Source organism: Pelodiscus sinensis, chromosome 1, assembly GCF_052426305.1.
Source record: "Pelodiscus sinensis isolate ZL-2025 chromosome 1, ASM5242630v1, whole genome shotgun sequence".
In the NCBI taxonomy this organism is placed as follows: domain Eukaryota; kingdom Metazoa; phylum Chordata; order Testudines; family Trionychidae; genus Pelodiscus; species Pelodiscus sinensis.
In genome coordinates, this window is record NC_143052.1 from 42,304,342 (window position 1) to 42,323,701 (window position 19,360).

The 19,360-nt window shown below is 39.2% G+C and overlaps 1 protein-coding gene across 6 annotated transcripts in view; it reads right to left on the reverse strand.

Annotated features, from left to right (window-relative positions):
• Window positions 1-5,706: 5,706 nt before the first annotated feature.
• Window positions 5,707-19,360, reverse strand: part of SPAM1 (sperm adhesion molecule 1) — a 33,440-nt gene continuing 19,786 nt past the window's right edge. For all 6 annotated transcript variants that reach the window (XM_006122599.5, XM_006122596.5, XM_089778976.1 and 3 more), the window contains 3 exons: window positions 10,987-12,174; window positions 10,117-10,206; window positions 5,707-6,976 (listed from right to left, as the gene is read on the reverse strand). In XM_006122599.5, coding sequence (XP_006122661.3) covers window positions 6,317-6,976; window positions 10,117-10,206; window positions 10,987-11,949 — 1,713 coding nt within the window. In that variant the 5' untranslated portion in view covers window positions 11,950-12,174 and the 3' untranslated portion in view covers window positions 5,707-6,316. The remainder of the gene's footprint in view (window positions 6,977-10,116; window positions 10,207-10,986; window positions 12,175-19,360) is intronic.

The window sequence follows — 19,360 nt, forward strand, 5'->3', positions numbered from 1 at the left end:
TTAAACTTGGAACATTAATGGCTGAAATTTCTTTGCCTGGTGGATTCAAGTCCATAGCTGCAATGGAAAAATTGTCACTTGCTCATGATAACTTGCCATCCAAAATGCATCAGAACATTATGTATCTCTAGTAAATCTAAGACCTTCAGACACTTTTCTGCATGTGTCTGTTAGGACTGACAACCTGAAAATGTGAAGGTAATGGATTGCAAGATATACTGTACGTGCTTTCTTCTAGGTTTAAGCATTAACTTTTTAAAAAGGAGGTACTATATCACAATCACTGAAAGTTCCATTAGTGAGGAAAGTTGTTTCAATGGGAGTGATGATTTACAGAGGTAGCTCTAGGAACACTTGCAGTCTATTAACCCTTTGATGCTAGGAGTCAGGCTTTCTTCATCCATCAGTTACTCAAATCAAGCAAGCATCTGTCATAATTCAGAAAGGTTATTTTATTAGATAAACTGCATTGTTCGTTGCCTTTAATGTTCAGATTAGCATAAATAGATCACAGTCAAGCTCAATATAGAATTAATAAGAGATTATTGCAGATTCAAATTTTAAACCTTACCACTTTCTTGGCCAAAGAAAATTTTAAGAACTCTACGCAAATAGCTGTTGGAGTTACTGTAGCCAGACAGGAACCCCCCCTTGTAACATCCATCTTTGCTTGCCTGGAAGCATACAGGGCACACAGAGCAGTAAAATCAGCATAGTCTTTGAAGCCTTGACAGGAGGCCCGGATATTCTAGCTCACAGTGACCCTGGATGGCTGTAAACAGAGATACGCCAATTGTTGACCTCGTGGCTGCGAGAACTGCCTTGGCTGGCACCTATATTGATACGAACACACAGCCGTCCGCGGGGGGAGGAATCTCCCACCCAGTAAAGAATGTCCACTACTTACAATTTAGTTATCTCTCTTGCAAGTATAAATTAAGTTGAAACTCCCTTGTAAGAACTGGCGTCACAAAGACGGACCAACACAATTTGGCATCTTAGATAAGAAAGAGGATACGGGCCCCTATGGGTATAAAGATGGGTCCAGCAGCACACTCACTCTGAGCATCAATCTACCATCTATCTGCTGGTCGGGTTAGATGATTGATCTCCCAAGGTTCCACGAGGACGCCCACCTCGTATTCGTCTTTCCTAGGAATTGAGGGACCGGCCCTGGCCTGATACGCTGGAGTCAAGAGGCACAGAAGGGGGTAAAAATTGTACCTGTGTGTGTCCTTTGTCTTAAGTGTGCACATAGACTTAGAGCTCTTTAAAGATTAAGCTGTCATTTGGTACCATTATTTCTATTTTCTATCTTTATTTTCTTTGTAACCATTTTTAAGATCTAAATTTGCTAGCAGTTAAGAAATAGAGCAATAGCCATTGTAACCATATGATTTATAAGCTTCTTTAATAAACCTGTAACTGGTTAAGCTTTAACCTGACTCCTTCATTTGCTGTAACAGAACCAAGCACAATTTAAAAGAACTCCATCCGGTCATAACGGACAGATATAGGCAGAGCTGGGCATTTGGATCATGTCGCTTCCAGAGGACAGATCCGTAGGGGCACCTCTCAGCCTTCCCTAGGCTGCCCGCTGAGAAGGGATCATGTATCCTAGCAGTCAAAGTCTGAAGTGTAATAAGCTCTCCCTGTAAACTCTGGGGAATCTATCAGCCTGTTAGCTGCCCGCAGCGAAGGGACCTGGTCCTAGTGGTCAAAGACACGGATGTAAAACTTCTCGGGGCGCCTGTCGGCCTCCCCTAAGGCCGCCCACTGTGAAGGAACCTTGAGTTCTAGCAGTTGAAGACTCGGGTGTATAACACACACACCACACACTGCCCTGGCCATCGGCTGACAGTTACTCAAATATAGCATTTTAAAGCAGGGCTGTGTCTACACTGGCACCCCTTTCGGAAAAGGGATGCTAATGTAGCACTTTGGAATAGGCAAATCTGTGGGGGATTTAAATATCCCCCGCGGTATTTGCATTAACATGGCTGCCGCTTTTTTCCGGCTTGGGGAAAAGCCGGAGAAAAGCGCCAGTCTAGACGTTATTCTCCAGAAACTTTAAAGTAGGAATAAGAAACTTTAAAGTAGGAATAAGAAATCCTCCGTAAAAGGCTTTATTTTCTGGAGAATCATGTCTAGACTGGCGCTTTTCTCCAGCTTTTCCCCAAGCTGGAAAAAAGTGGCAGCCATGTTAATGCAAATACCGCGGGGGATATTTAAATCCCACACGGATTTGCCTATTCCAAAGTGCTACATTAGCATCCCTTTTCCGAAAGGGGTGCCAATGTAGATGTAGCCCAGGTGTATTAAGCTCCAAATAAAAAAAACTTTCACTAGCTTCTCTGTTATCTGTCCTTCTGAATTAATTATATCTAAACCCAAAATGCCAATTGAGATGCCAGTTCATGCCAGTGCTACAAATGAATTACAAATGAATAGCTGGAAGCCAATGCAGCTCACTTGTGTTAGCATTGTTAAAATACAGATGTTACGTTGCTAAGAATAGCTTTAGTATTTAGACTTTATACAATGCTGCATGTGTTAATCTCAGTGATAACTTCTATAGCTCATAATATAAGTGTTTGCATTGTAAACCTCTGTAATTGTGTAACTCAAAATATGAAAAGAGGGGTTAAGGTAAAGTGTTTGTCCAGCACCTAAGATATCCTGTTGAATGTAAATGACATATTGTGTAGAATCAAAGGACAGAGACTGTTGATAGCTTTTCTAACTCCCTCCAGGAAGGAGAGACCTACACATGAACTCACTCCAACAGTTTTGGACTCTGGGATGGAGGGGATAAAAAATCACTGATGAAGCAACATTTTTATGTTGTCTGTATTCTGAGGGGCAAGGATTTCTAAACATGAGCATAGAGATCCCCAGGTTGCTTGACACTGGTTAGCTCTGAAAAACATTTCAGCGCTGACAGATCTGAAAGCTTTCAAACCCACAGACTGAACTCACTTGTGTGTATATGTTGCCTGCTTTAGCCTATAAAGAACAAGTCTTTTTCCTACTTAGTCATTAGTTTATCACAGGACTGGCTACCATGTTGTCTTTGGTGTGAGATATAAGGTATAATACATGTGAGTAAATGATCAGTCTCTTGGAACTGGGAGCATCCTGACTATCTTGTAATATTTTTTAAAATGTAAGTGACCATTTATCACTAAGTCCAGTTTGGCTAGGTGGCAAGATACACTGGAGTGTGTAAAGGGAATGTCTGTTAGTCCATTATAAAACAACTGTAGTACTCTGGGAACTCATCTTTGTTACTGGGATGGTAAAATCTAATTATAGAGCATATAATCAGTCTTGGGTATATGTACCCTGCCTCTTGAATTTGGCACTGTTGGCCATGATTCACTTCACAGAGTGTGACACCAACATCCAGTGAATGAGGAAACTGGCAGTACCAATGTAATTTTTACACCTTTTCAAAGAAAGAAAAAGGTAATCACTGATTCTGCGTCACGCTATGAAAAGCTTGTGGGTAACAGATATCTTTCATTTTATATCAGCTTTTCAGTGGAAGATCATATTGCAAAATGGTGTTTCTGTGCACCTGCAAATTTGTTTATGCATTTATCTGTTTGAGCAATTTTTGTCCTCTCTGGTCTTTGTGCATGAACATCCTATTTTTATACACAAACAAGTGATGAGTGCATGTACAATGTTGCATGTGCACGGATATTTTCTAGACTGACACTCCTTTGAAAACATTGCCCATGCTGTGTTCCATCTCCAGCAATGCTGCTGCCTCATATCTTTTGCCCTATTGAGGTAAGAACATAAATATGTCAATTCCCAGAAGATAATGTGAGAGAGTTTTTTCCTAATATCTGACCTAAATTTCTCTTTCTGAAGATTAAGCCAGTTACTACTTGTCCTACTTTCAAGTGGACAAGAAGAACAATTGATCATCATCCTCTTTGTAACAGCCTGCAACATATTAGACAGTTACCAGGTCCCTCAGTCTTTCTTTTCTCAAAACTAAAAATAACCCAACTTTTTGACCTTTCTAAGCTTTTTTTTTCCATTTTGTTGCAGTCCTTTTGATTTTCTCCTAGTTGTAAACAACTTTCCTAAATTGCAGTGCCCAAAACTAGACATAACACACCAGCTGAGGTCACCTTGGGCCCAAAAAGAATAATTATTTCCTGCATCTTACATACAATACTCCTGTTAATGCCCTCAGAATGTTAGCTTTTTGCAACTGTTGGCTCATGTTGAATTTGTGATTGTTACGATCACAAGATCCTTTTCTGCAGTTCTATTGCCTAAGCCAGTTCTCAACATTTTGTAGTTGTGCATTTGATTTTTCCTTTTAAGTATAGTATTCTGTACTTGTTTTTATTGAATTTCATCTTGTTGGTTTCAGACCAATTTTCCAGTTTATCAAGGTAATTTTTAATTCTAATCCTGTCCTCCAAAATGTGTGCAATCTCCTGTATCTTGGTTTCATCCATGTATTTCATAAGCATAATTTCCACTCCATTCTCAAAGTCACAAATGAAAGTGTTAAGCCATACTGGACCAAACAAAATCCTGCTGATCCTATGAGAGACACCATCCCAGTTTGACAGGGAACCAGAGACAACTACTCATTGAGGTATGGTTTTTCAATTAGTTGTTCATCTACTTTATTTGCCTGTGAGGGACTGTATCAAAAATCATACTAAACATCAAGATAAATCATATCTATTTCTCCTCTATCCACTTGGCCAGTAAACCTATAAAAGAAAGAAATTAGTTTGGCTTGGAATGATTGTTCTTGATAAATCCATATTATGCATATAGCTCCATGTCGCCTCAACATGGGGCTATGAACATGGAATGCAATTAAGCCCTGAAGTTGTCATTTGCTGGTATGGTTAACACACCTAGCTGCAGCTGAAGTCAATGGAAGCTGGGCTTTGAATGTATAATATGCTATATAATGCTAAGGATTCTGAAAATTCAGGTCTTGCATCAAATCTGAAACAAAGTGGATAAATTTGACCTTAATCTCTAGCCCTCAGCTCTCCCTATGTAAAATAGGGGTCATAGCATCTGACCTATTGTGAAAATCCATGTATGTTTTTGAAGTACTCAGCTACTACGGTGATGAGCATTAACTTTTTAAAAAAGTCTTTGAATATATTTAAATCTACTATATATTTGAAGAGTTTGTTTGTGAGTGTGTCTGTTTGTTCAAGAACTGCTCCTAAATGGTAAGAGCTAGAACCACCAAATTTGGTGTGCTGCTTCCTCTTATCATAACTTAAAGAAAGGTAAGAATTTGGTGGTGCCTGTAAAATAGGATGTGCCTGGAATGGGATTTGTTTCTCATACAATGGAAAGGAAGGGCTCTGCTATATAATGACCACATGGGGGTAGCAGAGGATATGGAATGGAAAGCGAGGACAATTATACAGTATAATGATCACAGGAGGGCAACAAGGGACTACAGATGGGGAATGGACCAGTAGTTTGCTGCATTCCTCACACTGCCTGGGAAGCATAGGGGGCAGACAAACCTGGGCCTGTCCCAGCCAGAGGACATGGCCCTCTCCCCAACCTATACTTGCTGAAGCTGCAGCGGCCATGGAGAAGCACTTCTCACCTGGCGCCAAGCTGATCCTATGAGAGAGGGCTGGGGTTGTACTCTCTTCCCAGGACAGTGTGCATACTGAAGCCCTCATCCCCAGCCTCATTTTACATTTTATTTTCCAAAAAACAAAAATTGAGTTAAAAACCTGAGCAATGCCACGTAAATCTTCTAGTAGCTGATATTGCAAAGTCATTACAGATGTTCCAAAACCAGAAAGAGGCTGCAAATTATTTCCTCAGATCTAAAATTAATCCAGTATTTTTAAGAATTTGTATTATATTCATACTAATTTCACCCCATGAGGAGGACCAGCCCTAAACCCACCTCCTACTCAAGAACCATGTAAATTCAGTTTGAAGTGAATTTCACACACTTGTTTTCACATACAAAATCTTCTATTACAAATAGCTCCCTCAAACCATATAAAAGGTTTGTTTCTCAAATATAAAAATTTTGGATTATCCTGCTACAAAAGGTGCGACCAGGATTTCTCTGGTACAAATAGTAGTTTATAGAACTAAACTGAAAAGCAAATATAAAGTTTGAGGGACAGAACATGGTAATGATCCAGATAAATCCACAGAAATCACAGCTACTCATCACCTTTCAAGTACTGCCCTTTTGTGGGAATAAAAACTCTGGAATTCTGAACACAGCCTTGAAGGAAGAAAGAGAATGAAAATGACATTCTTTCTTCAGTTGGGTCATTTAAATTAGGTTTCTCAAAATTAGAATTAAACAAGCCATATTCAGTATCTTCATCTCCTCAGCAGATGAATCACTGAAGCTGTGAGTATCAGTTATCTTTAAATCAACTTTACTGTTAGTTGTGGCACTGGTATGTTCTGCACTAGATACAGTGAATTTGTTATTCCTAATGGTTTGCTGAAAACCTTCTGTTGCATTAAGTGCAGGTAATGTCATGTTTTTCTCTGGAGTTAATGAAAATACACTCATGTTGGAAGAGGCCCTGGCCCCAGAGGCATCCATATTAGAAAGTGAATTTAAGGACACTTGAACACAAATATCTTCTGAAATGCAGGCATTGATGTAGTGGATGTCGTTTACATCAGCTCTAGATTTGCAACTGTAGCCTGCATAACAGCGGCAATAAAATTTTTCTATAAATTGCTGCAGATCCTGAAATGATGGCTGCCCTTGTACAGCATATTTTCCATCTTTTGACATCTGAATAATAAAATTCTCTGGATTCAGATGAAGATAGTCACTGGAGTTCCAGTTTTTTCGTGCACATGCACCAGAGTCTTGGCATAATGCTTGACTACAGATTTTAGCTGCCATGGTTACATTGATGATATAAGGATTCAGAGTATGCCCAAGGTAGCTGCCTAAAGTTCTGCAAGTGTTCTGTGGAAAGAAAATCATATTTTAAAAACTCAATATACAAATTCATTATGAAAATGGTCGTCATTTCAACAACTTTATTGTAGCTAATTTTCAGTGTTTCTCTAGAGGTATTGTAAATGTAGATAAGCAGTTATTGGCTGTAGAAAACAACCAAATGTATCAATTAAATCATTATACATTGCAATAATTAAGGCAAAATTATACTAGGTAGATGCTGTAGATTTTATTAAAAGTATTCAAATGGCCGAAATCAGAGGAATTCAAGCTTTCACTTTATCTACTATGGTTAGCCTGTTGTTTTTTAGTCCAATGTGCTCCATTAACTTAGAAGAAAGATCAAAATTCCTGTTATTTTTAGGGAAGCCTGAAGATTTCTATGTCTTTTCATATGACATAAATTACTGTCCCCATGAAATTTCTGGTTCTCTCCCCCGCATCCCTTGAACTGAGTATCCCTCAGCTGAGGAAGCTAAGTTGTCATTGATTTTTTTGTTTTTGTTTTTAGAGACTTGAAAAGAGCACTTCATGGGCCCTGCGTTTGGAATGAAACATATTCTTGGAACTTCCTCACATTGAGAAATATCTTCAAAGTATGCCTCAATGACTGAGAAATTCTTGTGTTGTTGGCATAGATTTCTGGTTCGCTTGGCATGGTGTTATAATTAGAAGCTGAGGGGTTAGTTTTTTTGGTCTGTTTTGTTTCTGAGAATACACTGGCAATTTGACCTGATTAGACATTAAACACCTAGTATCGACAGACAAAGCCAGTTTTTGTACCAATGGGGCTTACCCCTTGGGTAAACTGTACTGGTACATATCACAACGAATATGTTTACCTGCCAGCTTGTACTGGCACAGCTATATCAGCAACTGCTCAACAATGGCTGAAATCAGGACAATAATCCAGTGTACACAAGGCCTAAGAAATCTCTGCTTTTTCCCTTCTCCCACCAGCTGTGCTGAATCTAACAAAGGCTTGTGTTGGACCTAATAAAGCTAAGATGAAACATTTGTTTATTGTTAAAATATTCATGAGTAAAGCGTGATCTGGGATTTAATGTCAAGTTATTGTAACAGCCACCACTAAATTTTAACTCCTTCATTAAAGATACAGAAAAAGAAGGAGAAACAGTCAAGCAGTTGAAATATGTGGTAGTTAGTAAGGCTTTCATTTTAACAGCAACTCTTATTCCCTTCCCCATTAGCTGGAAACAGTGTCTGATAGTCTTTTAACTTTAATTGGACTTCTGGAGAAATAAAAGAGAAGTTTGTTGGAATGATCTGGAGCTGTTGTCAAAATTCAACCCTATGTTTTTAAGACAAAACAAGACATAAAAGGGGAGAGGACAGAACAGTAAAGATGGGAAGCCATGTCTTCTATTTTCGGTGCTGATTTGTCCTTGCAATGTTGCTTACAATAAAGGGGAAAACATTCAAAAGGAAAGGGATATAATATACCATCAAAGTCAGACAGATGATTGGCATAAGTATTGTTTTGTTTTATATATAGAAAGATAACAGCCAAAGATATTTTAGCTAGCAATTCTTAATTGACTAAATTCTTGGAGAAGTTATGACAGAAATGGGCCTGGTCGAGAGATCTTTATGAAGAGGGTAATGACTTCACATAGTCACTTAGGAAGGTTGTTCCACGAACAAACAGATTTACTCATGCTAAAACTTGCATAACTGTGGATATAAATATTCTAATCTGTATATGCAAAATCTCATTTGCTTACAGTAATCACTTGCAAATTTAATTCTAAAAGCTGTTGCCAATATAAATTCTGTCATTATAACTGTGTGCAAAAATTACAGGTGCAAATGATATGCATATCAAAACCAAGCATGTACAAATGAAGTCCACATTCAGACTTTTTTGAAAATTCAGTCCTTAAAGAACTATGAATATTTATATGGGCATACTTTCTGCTCAAGAGACATCAACAGTGCTGAACAGTTCTGAATCCTTTCCTTTAGTAGACTGTGGGTGGGGGTGAAAGTACCATAATAACTTCACAAATAATATTCTATAATAGACTGACTTGACTGTATATAAATGGGCTAGCTCAAAAGATTTATTTGAACCTCCTTAAAACAGTGTTTCTCAAACTATGTTGTGTGTGACCTTATTATAGTAAATGAAAGGGGGAAGGGTTTTATTTTTCCTTTTTGCCATTCATCTTTCTCATACAGGAGTCAGTCAAGGTATTATCATCCATTGCATATGAAACAGAGAATCAACTAACCATGACATTTAACAAAATGTCTCCTCCTAATGTTTAAAGTATTTTTTCCTAAATGGACCATTTAAAAAAAAAACAACAACAATAATCTGGGAAGCCGATTATAAAAAATCTTGTATCAGACAAGGCCTGAATATTTTTTCTGTACCTTAGGACAGAATACTACAAAGAAATTACAGAATTTCTAAATTAACCAAACAAATGCCAACCTGCCTGTAGCTGGCATAGTAGCTTGTCTAGTCACCGACCCCTAACAGCACGTATCAGATTAAAAGCTGAGTACCAACAGTGATAATAAAAAGATTTCTAGAAGGCTGAGATTTTATTTAAGCAGAATGGCAGATGATGACAACAAGCCTAAAAATGTTTTTTAATTTTGAGAGAAGACTCTGGGGGTATGTCTAGACTGCAGGCTTTTGTCGACAGAAGCTTTGTCAACAGATACTATTGACAAAGCTTCTGTCGACAAAGAGTGTCTAGACTACATCCAGTTCTGAAGACAAAGGGGCTTGCTTTGTCAACATGAGAGTGTAGACGCAAAGGACAGTGTAGATGCAATAACGCCTTCTGTTGACAGAACTCTGTCGACAAAAGGCATTATTCCTCATAGAACGAGGTTTACCAGCGTCAACAAAACTGCCGAGTTCTGTCGCCGTTATGTAGACCGAACTTGGCAGTAGTGTAGATGCAGGTATAGTTTTGTTGACAAAAGTCCATTTTTGTCGACAATACCCTGTAATCTAGACACACCCTGGGTCTTCTGAAAACTGCTTAGTCATTGTGTACAGTAGAAATTCTGACAGCAGTAAATGAATAAAAACCTTACACTTTTCATCTGTAAGGAAAAAGTAAATTGATCTCTCAAAAGAATTGAATGTAATTAATCTGACATACCACACTCAGTGCTAAATGCAGGTCTCCCCAGATTACAATTCCAGAGACACCTAATGCAGCAGATTCGCCAATGGTATTTACAAGGTCATCCTGAAAACAAAGGTGTGAGGATGAATAATAAAGTATATTTCAGCAACATGCAGTATGACTATAAGTTACATAATCAGAAACATAACCAGAATAACCACCGTGAAGTGCATAATTAAACATTACTTCTCCATTCTGCTCTCAGTTATGCTGGTAGATTCTGATACAGAGTTGAGCAGATGATGCAAAACTATGTCCCCACCTAACACCATTGTAAGTATGGCTTATGATTAGAGAAATAAGACTCAAATTGAGTTCCAACAAGTTCCTGAGATACATTGGCACTTCTCCAAGCTGATCCATCTGATACACTTTTTACCTCCCTTTTAGGTTTTTACCTATTAGCAAATCAAAGTTGGTGGAGTCCAATTCAAAAGTTCTACTTGAGGCTGGGACATGAAAGACCTTGTTCAGGGCAATGCTCTAACAAAACCAGGCCAGGCAACATTGTATATTCCTAATAATTCTTGAGGTAAAACTCAACAAAAATATTTTTAAAAGTGATCTTCATACTTTGTTTATATATCATTAAAAACAAACATTGCCTCTACTCTCATTTTAATAGCCCCTAACCAGTCAGCTTGAAACAACAGCATATTTATATTTTCCTTTGCTTAACATGCTATAATATTCTTTCCAGTTCCACTGTATTTTACTGCTTGTTGGATACAGTTCTATTCAAACCCTCTGTAGGTTACTTTCATCAATTTGCAATTTTTTGTGCCTATGTATGTAGTGATCCTTAAATTACAAATATTTAAGAGCTAGCCAAACCTCACTCACCTGAGAGAGATATTCCTGATTGAAATCCGTAAATACTGGACGTGTATATACAAAAATGGGAAGTGGACAGGTGGAATTGGAGACATTAGACACTCTAATGGCTTCTTGAACTCTATTACGAACAAAGAGTGGTGCATTTTTGGAAGATCTCAAGGCTGTTTCGAGATAGACAGATGGGTAAAGTGCTGTGCTTTCCTCCCACAACCAATTAAGCTCGTTATTCCTTGCTATTTCAATATCTAAACAGCTTCCTGTATAATTATGGGGATTTTGGTTGTAATCATAGTTATAGCAGTCAGGATAAAGGTAATAGCCCCACAAATTGTTTGGCTTCATTGATATTCCCAGTTTTAAAGATTGCAACATAAATGATTTTGCTGCAGCTTCAAATTCCATTTTGGCTAGAGTCCTTACTTGGGTTTCTGATAGGCTTATATCGTTCTGCTGAACAAACTCGACAGACTCCTGCCTGTAAATGTCTTTTGCTCCCCAGTTCCGTATCCATAGTGGCCTCCAGTTTTCCCAGTCGATGACAGCCAAGCCAACCTGTTCATCTGAAGGCATATAAAAATTAATGTCATCCCTGGCTTTCTTTAAATGGTGTTCCAAGAAACAGAGTTGGGGGATCCCACCATTAAATGTCTTATGTGTGTTCTCATCTATGTAAGGATAATTACCAAGCCTGTCTGCATAGAATATAGTAATATTCTGCTCTGTGGATGTCTTCAGTGTGCTTCCTACCAAGTGGAAGAGTCTCATATCCAGCTGCACTTTAGTCTTCTCAGTGCAAAGCTCTGTAGGAGCATTCCAGATAGAGAGGAAAGGTGAATTGGGGATGAGAGGCTGGGCTCTTATATGCAACGATGAGCAGCAAGAAACTTGAATAATGATGAATACCAGCCAGGATGCTCTGTTAGAGGCAATAAAGCTACCAAAGCTTTGGGCTTGCTTTAAGATTTCCATTTCAGTTAGTGAATAGCTCAGTAGCTGTTTCTGATCAAACTGCAAATAAATGCTTCATAGGTGCTCACAGCCATGGTAGTCAGTCAAAGTCTTCAGTAAAATAATACATTTCCTCAGAGTACACAGTCAGCAATATTCCATAAGGGTAAAAGAGGTGTGTTGTTTATGCCATGTTCTTTATTTCTTCATTGCGCATTTAGGGAAGCTTCTCAATAGCTGCCCAACCTAATGCAGAAAAAGAGATTGAAGCCATTATAATATCCAGTAGGATATCTTTTTAGAGTATCCTTAAAACACAGACAGTTTGTAGCTATGGAAATACTGTGATTTTTCAGTGAGTAGAGAATACTCCTATTATGTGAAAAAACAGCATGGCATCACAGAAGTAATACATACTTAGAAAAGACATAAGGTGGTCAGGGAAGTGGTTTCTAATAGTCAGAGCATGGAACAGAGTCAATATCCCCATCTTACTTCTGATTCTAACAGGGATTTAAAGTATGAGACTTTGAACAAAGTCACATAAGCTGTCGGTGCCTTATTCAATAGTAATCTGGGTATAATATTACTTACCTACTTCATAAGGTTGTTCTGAAGCTATTAATTTTACAAAGCACTTTGAGAACCCAAACTATATGTAATTGTTATGCAATTGTTATGATCATGCCATTGCTTTAGCTGAAAATGTGGGTGCTATTTTCTTCTGTGTAAGTTTCTCATATTCCTATTGAATTCCTGTTTTAATGCAATATGCTGTACCCCGTAGTTCTGTTTGCCTCCCACTTCTGAGACTGGTAAACGTCCCTGTACCTATAAATCAAGCTTTGCTGAGAAATCTGTCCTTTCTCATAATTTACGCAGTTGTAAAAATCCTTCCTGTTGAATATTTTTTACCAAACCATATACTAATAGTATTAGCAAATGACCGGCCGCATGAAAGATCTCACATTAAGGAGTCCATCAAGTCCTGCAACTGGCCTAAGGAGATCTGTGGGAAACTCCTAAATGAGGGAAATCATTAGGGCAGTTTGGTAGGTAGGCTGGCATAGGCCAGAGAAGCAGAGGAGGTTTATCTGTGCCATGTTCTGCCTCGGGGTTGAATATAATCGACAACGAAGGGTTGCTCTTCAATATACAAGTCTCATGGGATGTACTGAAATCCCTCATTCAGTGAAACCTAGCCAAAGTACAACAGTGGCACTTTACTGGGCCACCAGGCTCCTGTTGCGGTGGGAGGGGGGTGTTCCTCCAGGAATCAGGGTCTCTGATAGATGCAGATAAGGGCTTCTGATCTAGATAGCCCAGTTTTTGGTCTTCAATAGCTCATCTGCACTGCTTTGCCAGCACTATCTGAGCCCCAGCAGAGAGGAGGGGGTGGGTAGTATTTAGGCAAGAAAGGATATGACCGAAGCACTGTAATTCAGTGACTCTCTGCATTCTAGTTTATGATACATTTGTATGGGCAGGCATACTGTATGCATATGTGCTATACAATTTATACTTTAATAGTACAGACAACACTGGTTATGGAATTTGGGAGGTTTTGTTTTATAGTGGAGCTTTATAGTAACACACTGAATGGTTCTAACGCACACTGTATGTTAATGGTATGATGGGCTGTGTCTACACTGGCATGAATTTCCGGAACTGCTTAAAACAGAATACTATTCCATTTTCAGTTTTTCTGGAAAAGGAGCGTCTACATTGGCAGGCTGCTTTTCCGGAAAAGCCCTTTTTCTGGAAAAGCGTCTATGGCCAATGTAGATGCGCTTTTCCGGAAAAAGACTACTGGGCTGTCTACACTGGCCCTTTTCCGGAACAGTGTTCCAGAATAAGGACTTATGCCCGAGCGGGAGCAGAATTTTTTCCGGAATAGCGGCTGATTTTGTACAGTAGAGCATCGTTGCTTTTCTGGAAATTCAAGGGCCAGTGTAGACAGCTCGCAGCTTATTCCGGAAAAGTGGCTGATTTTCCGGAATAAGTGGCCCAATGTAGACACAGCCCTGGTGTATAAGGATAGGCTTTTATTGTGAGAATGAATATTGAGGGTGGAAGTAGACTATGGGTGAACCTATTTGCTATAGGTAACTGTGTTATTGGTAAGGTTGTTCCCTTGTGATTTGTGACTGTACTACCCAACATGCTAGGGAAGAATAGAGAAAATGATGTTGTATTAACAGAAGTTTTACCTCTCAACAGATGTACATTCTCATCTCTGATAGGTTCAGGACCTATTTTGGAACTGGGCAGCTTCTGTAAATTCTCCCACAGAGATGCTCTATCATCAGTTTAAGCTGGGTTGAATGCCTATGCAAACTGAGACATTTTATCAGCTAGCCTTCTGGATAATGATTCTTGTGCAACTAGTATCCAAAACAAATGTGTCCCATACTTAATGAAGGGAACAGCTGTCAGAGATAGAACTAAAAAAAAAAATCTGCTGGATCCTTTATCAGGCATTATCTCTGGCTGAGACTGCTAATAGTCTCCCTAGCGAGGGTCCTGGCATTTGTAGTGGTATGTGCAGTAATTGAAAGCATTTCTAACGTGGCTAGGGAAACCACTTCTGTTACTGGCCCTTCATCTACAAATAACTCTCTCTCCTTGAGGCATATGAGAGATCACATTTTGGGGTACGTCAACATCCTGCATAAGACCTGCTTCTGGCCAAAGCTGAATATGAACATTATGGGCTACAAAGGAGCTCTGCAGAAATGCTGGTCACATCACAGAGATGCTGGAAGGGGTATGATTCCCCACATGCTCAACCAGCCTTTTGTAAATCGCATCTCATTTGTCTCCCCTCTGCTGGGACCACAAATGATACTACAGTCCTGGGAAGCCTGTTGGGAAAGAGGACATTGGTGCTGTGATCAATGAGCCATGTCATGATAAAAGACTCATAACATTGCAGGATAGATTTTTTGGGTTCAGGCTGGTGCTCTGGTTATGAGACCTCCTTCCCCATGGGGAGAAAGCGCTAAAGCCCAAGCCCAAGTCCAAACATTTCTACTGTGATTTTATAGCCCTGCAGCCTAAATCCTGTGCACCTGAGTCATCTGACCTGGGCTCAGAGACTATGTCACAGAATTTTTATCACAGTGTAGACAAATCTTTAGCCAGGGGGATGAGAAGGGAACCGGAGGGCAAACCACAGGTGAGCATGGATACTGTTTTCCCATAAAATGCAAAAAATTATCAGTGGGAGGATTGGAAGTGTTATAGGTGGGTTTTGCTGTGCCTTTCTCTGTCCTCTGGATGCCCTTGGTTGTGTGGGAGAGCTTCATTCAGAATGGGGCCTTTATCATCGCTGGCTTACATCTCTGTTGTGGAACTGTCCTTTGGCTCCAATATCTCAGGAACAGAAGGAAACTCACCCCAACCACCATCTTCCTATAAAGTGATTTCTGATATCAAATTATCAATGGCTCATAGCCAGGTAATTCATTATAGTGCTCCAGGGTGTAGTTGCCATACATAGAGTGATAACAGGCCATTTGAATATAAATACGATACTTATACTGAACATACCACGTTAATATAGAAACTCTGCTTTAAACATAAGTAAAGGGTAGTGGTAGTTACACAGTATAACTGTGTTTCATGTGATTCCATTTGAGGTTTTTGAGGAGGAAAAAAGAATGTTTTAAGCTTTTCTTGGTCTCTTTGACTCTTCTGTTAAGCCTTGTCTTCTACTGAGGTATACACAGTTTGGCTACGTCTACACTGGCCCCTTTTCCGGAAGGGGCATGTTAATTTCAGCTATCGTAGTAGGGAAATCCGCGGGGGATTTAAATATCCCCCGCGGCATTTAAATAAAAATGTCCGCCGCTTTTTTCCGGCTTTTAGAAAAGCCGGAAAAGAGCGTCTACACTGGCCCCGATCCTCCGGAAAAAGCACCCTTTTCCGGAGGCTCTTATTCCTTTGAAGTAGGAATAAGAGCCTCCGGAAAAGGGCACTTTTTCCGGAGGATCGGGGCCAGTGTAGACGCTCTTTTCCGGCTTTTCTAAAAGCCGGAAAAAAGCGGCGGACATTTTTAATTAAATGCCGCGGGGGATATTTAAATCCCCCGCGGATTTCCCTACTACGATAGCTGAAATTAACATGCCCCTTCCGGAAAAGGGGCCAGTGTAGACGTAGCCGTCGTGTTGGGGGAATAAGGAGAATGTGATCCTATGGAAAAATGTAATCACATCCTTCAGATTGTATATTTATACAATAAAATATCTATTTCCAATTAGCATCACCATAATATAATGTTGTTATATCTCCTACTCAATAGCCATGCATTCTTTAGAAAGGGTCTGATCCTGCAGTATTGAAGTCACTTGCCATTTCTTGATGACTTCCATGAGTGAGATAAGCCCAAGGTGCACAAAAAGTTGATCCTCCAGACTGGCAACCTGCAGTCTGATTTAACTTGACTTTTCTGTTTTGTTCACCACTGTGACTTGAATTTCTTCACATTAACCAAATAAGACAACATTTCCCAATTGAGTCACATGTTTATATTGTGGCACAAGAGACAAAACAAGGAACTCTTCTGATAAATCATGGGGTAGGGGAGAGAATGTCTTCCATTTTTGCATGAACAATCCACTTACAAGTAAACTTAACAAAGTGGAAAGTAAGAGTGCTCCAGTTTGTTTTCAGGGTAAGAATTCCTCCATAAAATGTCTGATAATTTTATTTAATCTGATTAGATTAAACAAACTGGAGCACTCTTACTTTCCACTCTATTAAGTTTACTTGTAAGTGGGTTTGATGGAAAAGCCCTGGATGTGGAGGAAAGGTTCTAATCATTGTACTGTGTTATATTTATCAGCTTAGCTAAAGCTCAGATGATTTTGCCTTTCTTACTAAGATTTGTTCAATTCATTGTTGGGAAACTTTTGCCTCCAAAGCTTACAGTAATATATTCTTGTGTGTTAAAGTTAATAGATTATTTCACATGATAGCTTTCAGTTAAAAGGATTGCCTCTGGGCCAGCTTAATGATGGCAGGTCTAATAAAAGTTGCCTTTTTTCAAGTCTCCTGTTGCGAATGTATGTCCAAATGAACTGAGTAATAAAGCTGCCTTTGTCTTTGTCAAAAAGCCATTATCTTTAGAATATCTTAACACTAATTGCTCTAGGGTTATCTGAGAGTGTATACTGGTAGATCTACATGCCCTGAGTCTACAGAAATAGCTCCTGCGTTATATTTTCCTGATTTTGACATTTATGTAGGTTATTTATTTATCAATTTTCTCTGTTTAATTATTTTTTCATTTTTATATTTTATAACTAGATTGCAAATCAATAGAAAGGTTGAATATAAATAGAATAGGTCTCCTAGTACAGAATGATGTGTATCCCATCAGGGATCACTGGTAGTGCTGCTTGGATTAGGTCTAAAAACTGCTCATAAGCAGTATAAGTATTGGGCAGTGTTACTTTACTAGGAGTCTAAACTCAACTCTGATATAACTAGGCATAGCTCACTAGGCTTGGGTCCACTGACATCAGGACTAAGTTTGATCCAATAAATGCTGCCAGCATCTAGCAACTGCCAATAACGCTCTTAGGGTACGTCTACACTAGCCCCCTAGTTCGAACTAGGGAGGCTAATGAGGGCGACTGAAGTTGCTAATGAAGATTTAAATATCCCACACTTGATTAGCATAATCCCAGCCCGTTGCCATTTTGGAAACTGACTAGCCCGAAGTAACTGCCTGCGTCTATATGCGGCAGAGAAGTGGGATTCCGAGATAAACCCCTTAGTTCGAATTAACTGTTACTCCTCGTGGAATGAGGTTTAACAGTTAATTCGAACTAAGGGGTTTATCTCGGAATCCTGCTTCTCTGCCGCATATAGACGCAGGCAGTTACTTCGGGCTAGTCAGTTTCCAAAATAGCGACCAGCCGGGATTATGCTAATCAAGCGCAGGCTATTTAAATCCCGTGCTTCATTAGCAACTTCGGTCACCCTCATTAGCTTCCCTAGTTCGAACTAGGGAGCTAGTGTAGACGTACCCTTTGTTACACTTCTCAATTTTGATCCAAAAGTCAGTGAATACACAGATTTGAATGGTTCACAGTTGTTTTTCATGGATTGTCATAGATTTGATTGATTGGTAATAGCTGTTATTTGTATGCTGGTGTGTTTCTATATACAAATACATTTTCTATATACATTCTATCTGTCTCCAAACATCTCTAATATTATGATCATGGATATATTTATCTACAGTCCAGAATGTTTGGGCTATTTTAACCCAGTTTGCTAGTCTAGTGATTATTATGTGTTTACTTCATTCTAGCCTCAGTCACTTGATTATTTTTTATATTATTAACACTAAATTATGAAGTATTCAATGGAGCAAATTAGGCTAAACAGTAAAATCTTCTGGGTACAAGAATCTGCTTGTGGAATTGGAAACTTGGTTAAGGTGGAAATGGAAGGATTAGGTCATTTGCGTAGATCAGTATAAAGTTGTCACGAATGATCTGGTTACTTCCCGACAAAAGTCTCCAGGAAACCAGAATTTTGGGCCTTTTCACCCTGTTGCTTTCTTTTTGAGTAAATAATTTATAAACTATTAATACAAAGTATGTATGTAAGTTAACTCTAATGGTACTGGGGCATTCAAGGCTATTTTGATATAATTACTGAGATATTCCCTTTTCAAAACCACAAAAATTAAATTACTTATTCCATGATTTCGGACACAGACTATGCGTATATATTGGAACTGAGTATTTATAGTGAAAAGAGCCCTGAACAGATACAAGTTTTGTACTGGTATCTGATTTGTGATTCACAAATATACTCCATGCATATTCGCTGATATCCACAGATTTGTAGGGCTCTAAACGTAGCTACTCACACTGTGAACAATATACCATACTTGAGATTCTAACTCTTTGTAACTCTATAGAACAAAATGGTATAGATTTTCCTTCATTTCTGTGCATGTTTATAATAGAACCAGTGAAAAGATGACTAAAATCAACTCCACCTACTAGAAACAGAGTCAATCAGTAGTTACTGATGTCTTGTCTACACTACAAAATTAAGTGGCACTAAGTTAGATTGACATACAGCCACCATTGTAATTACTGTTTTTATGGCCACCCTAGACCCTAACTTTAGTGGTGCACTTCCTCATCAAAAATGCTTTTTCTGACTAAAGTGGGGCAATATTGGAAAACTGGCAGTTGGACCTGCCTCCCTGTCCTCGGGATGACAGCCAGGAGAGCCAGGCATACTGCCAGTGCTAGCAGCCTGGAGCCCTGCTGTTACCTCATGGTCAGGGACTGGGGAGAGAAGGAGAACCCAAGCTTGGCAGCCTTCCCGTGAGGGATTGCGGAAGAAGGAGAGCCTAGATGATGGCTGGGCTTGGGCTCTCCTTCCCTGTCTTCCACTCTAG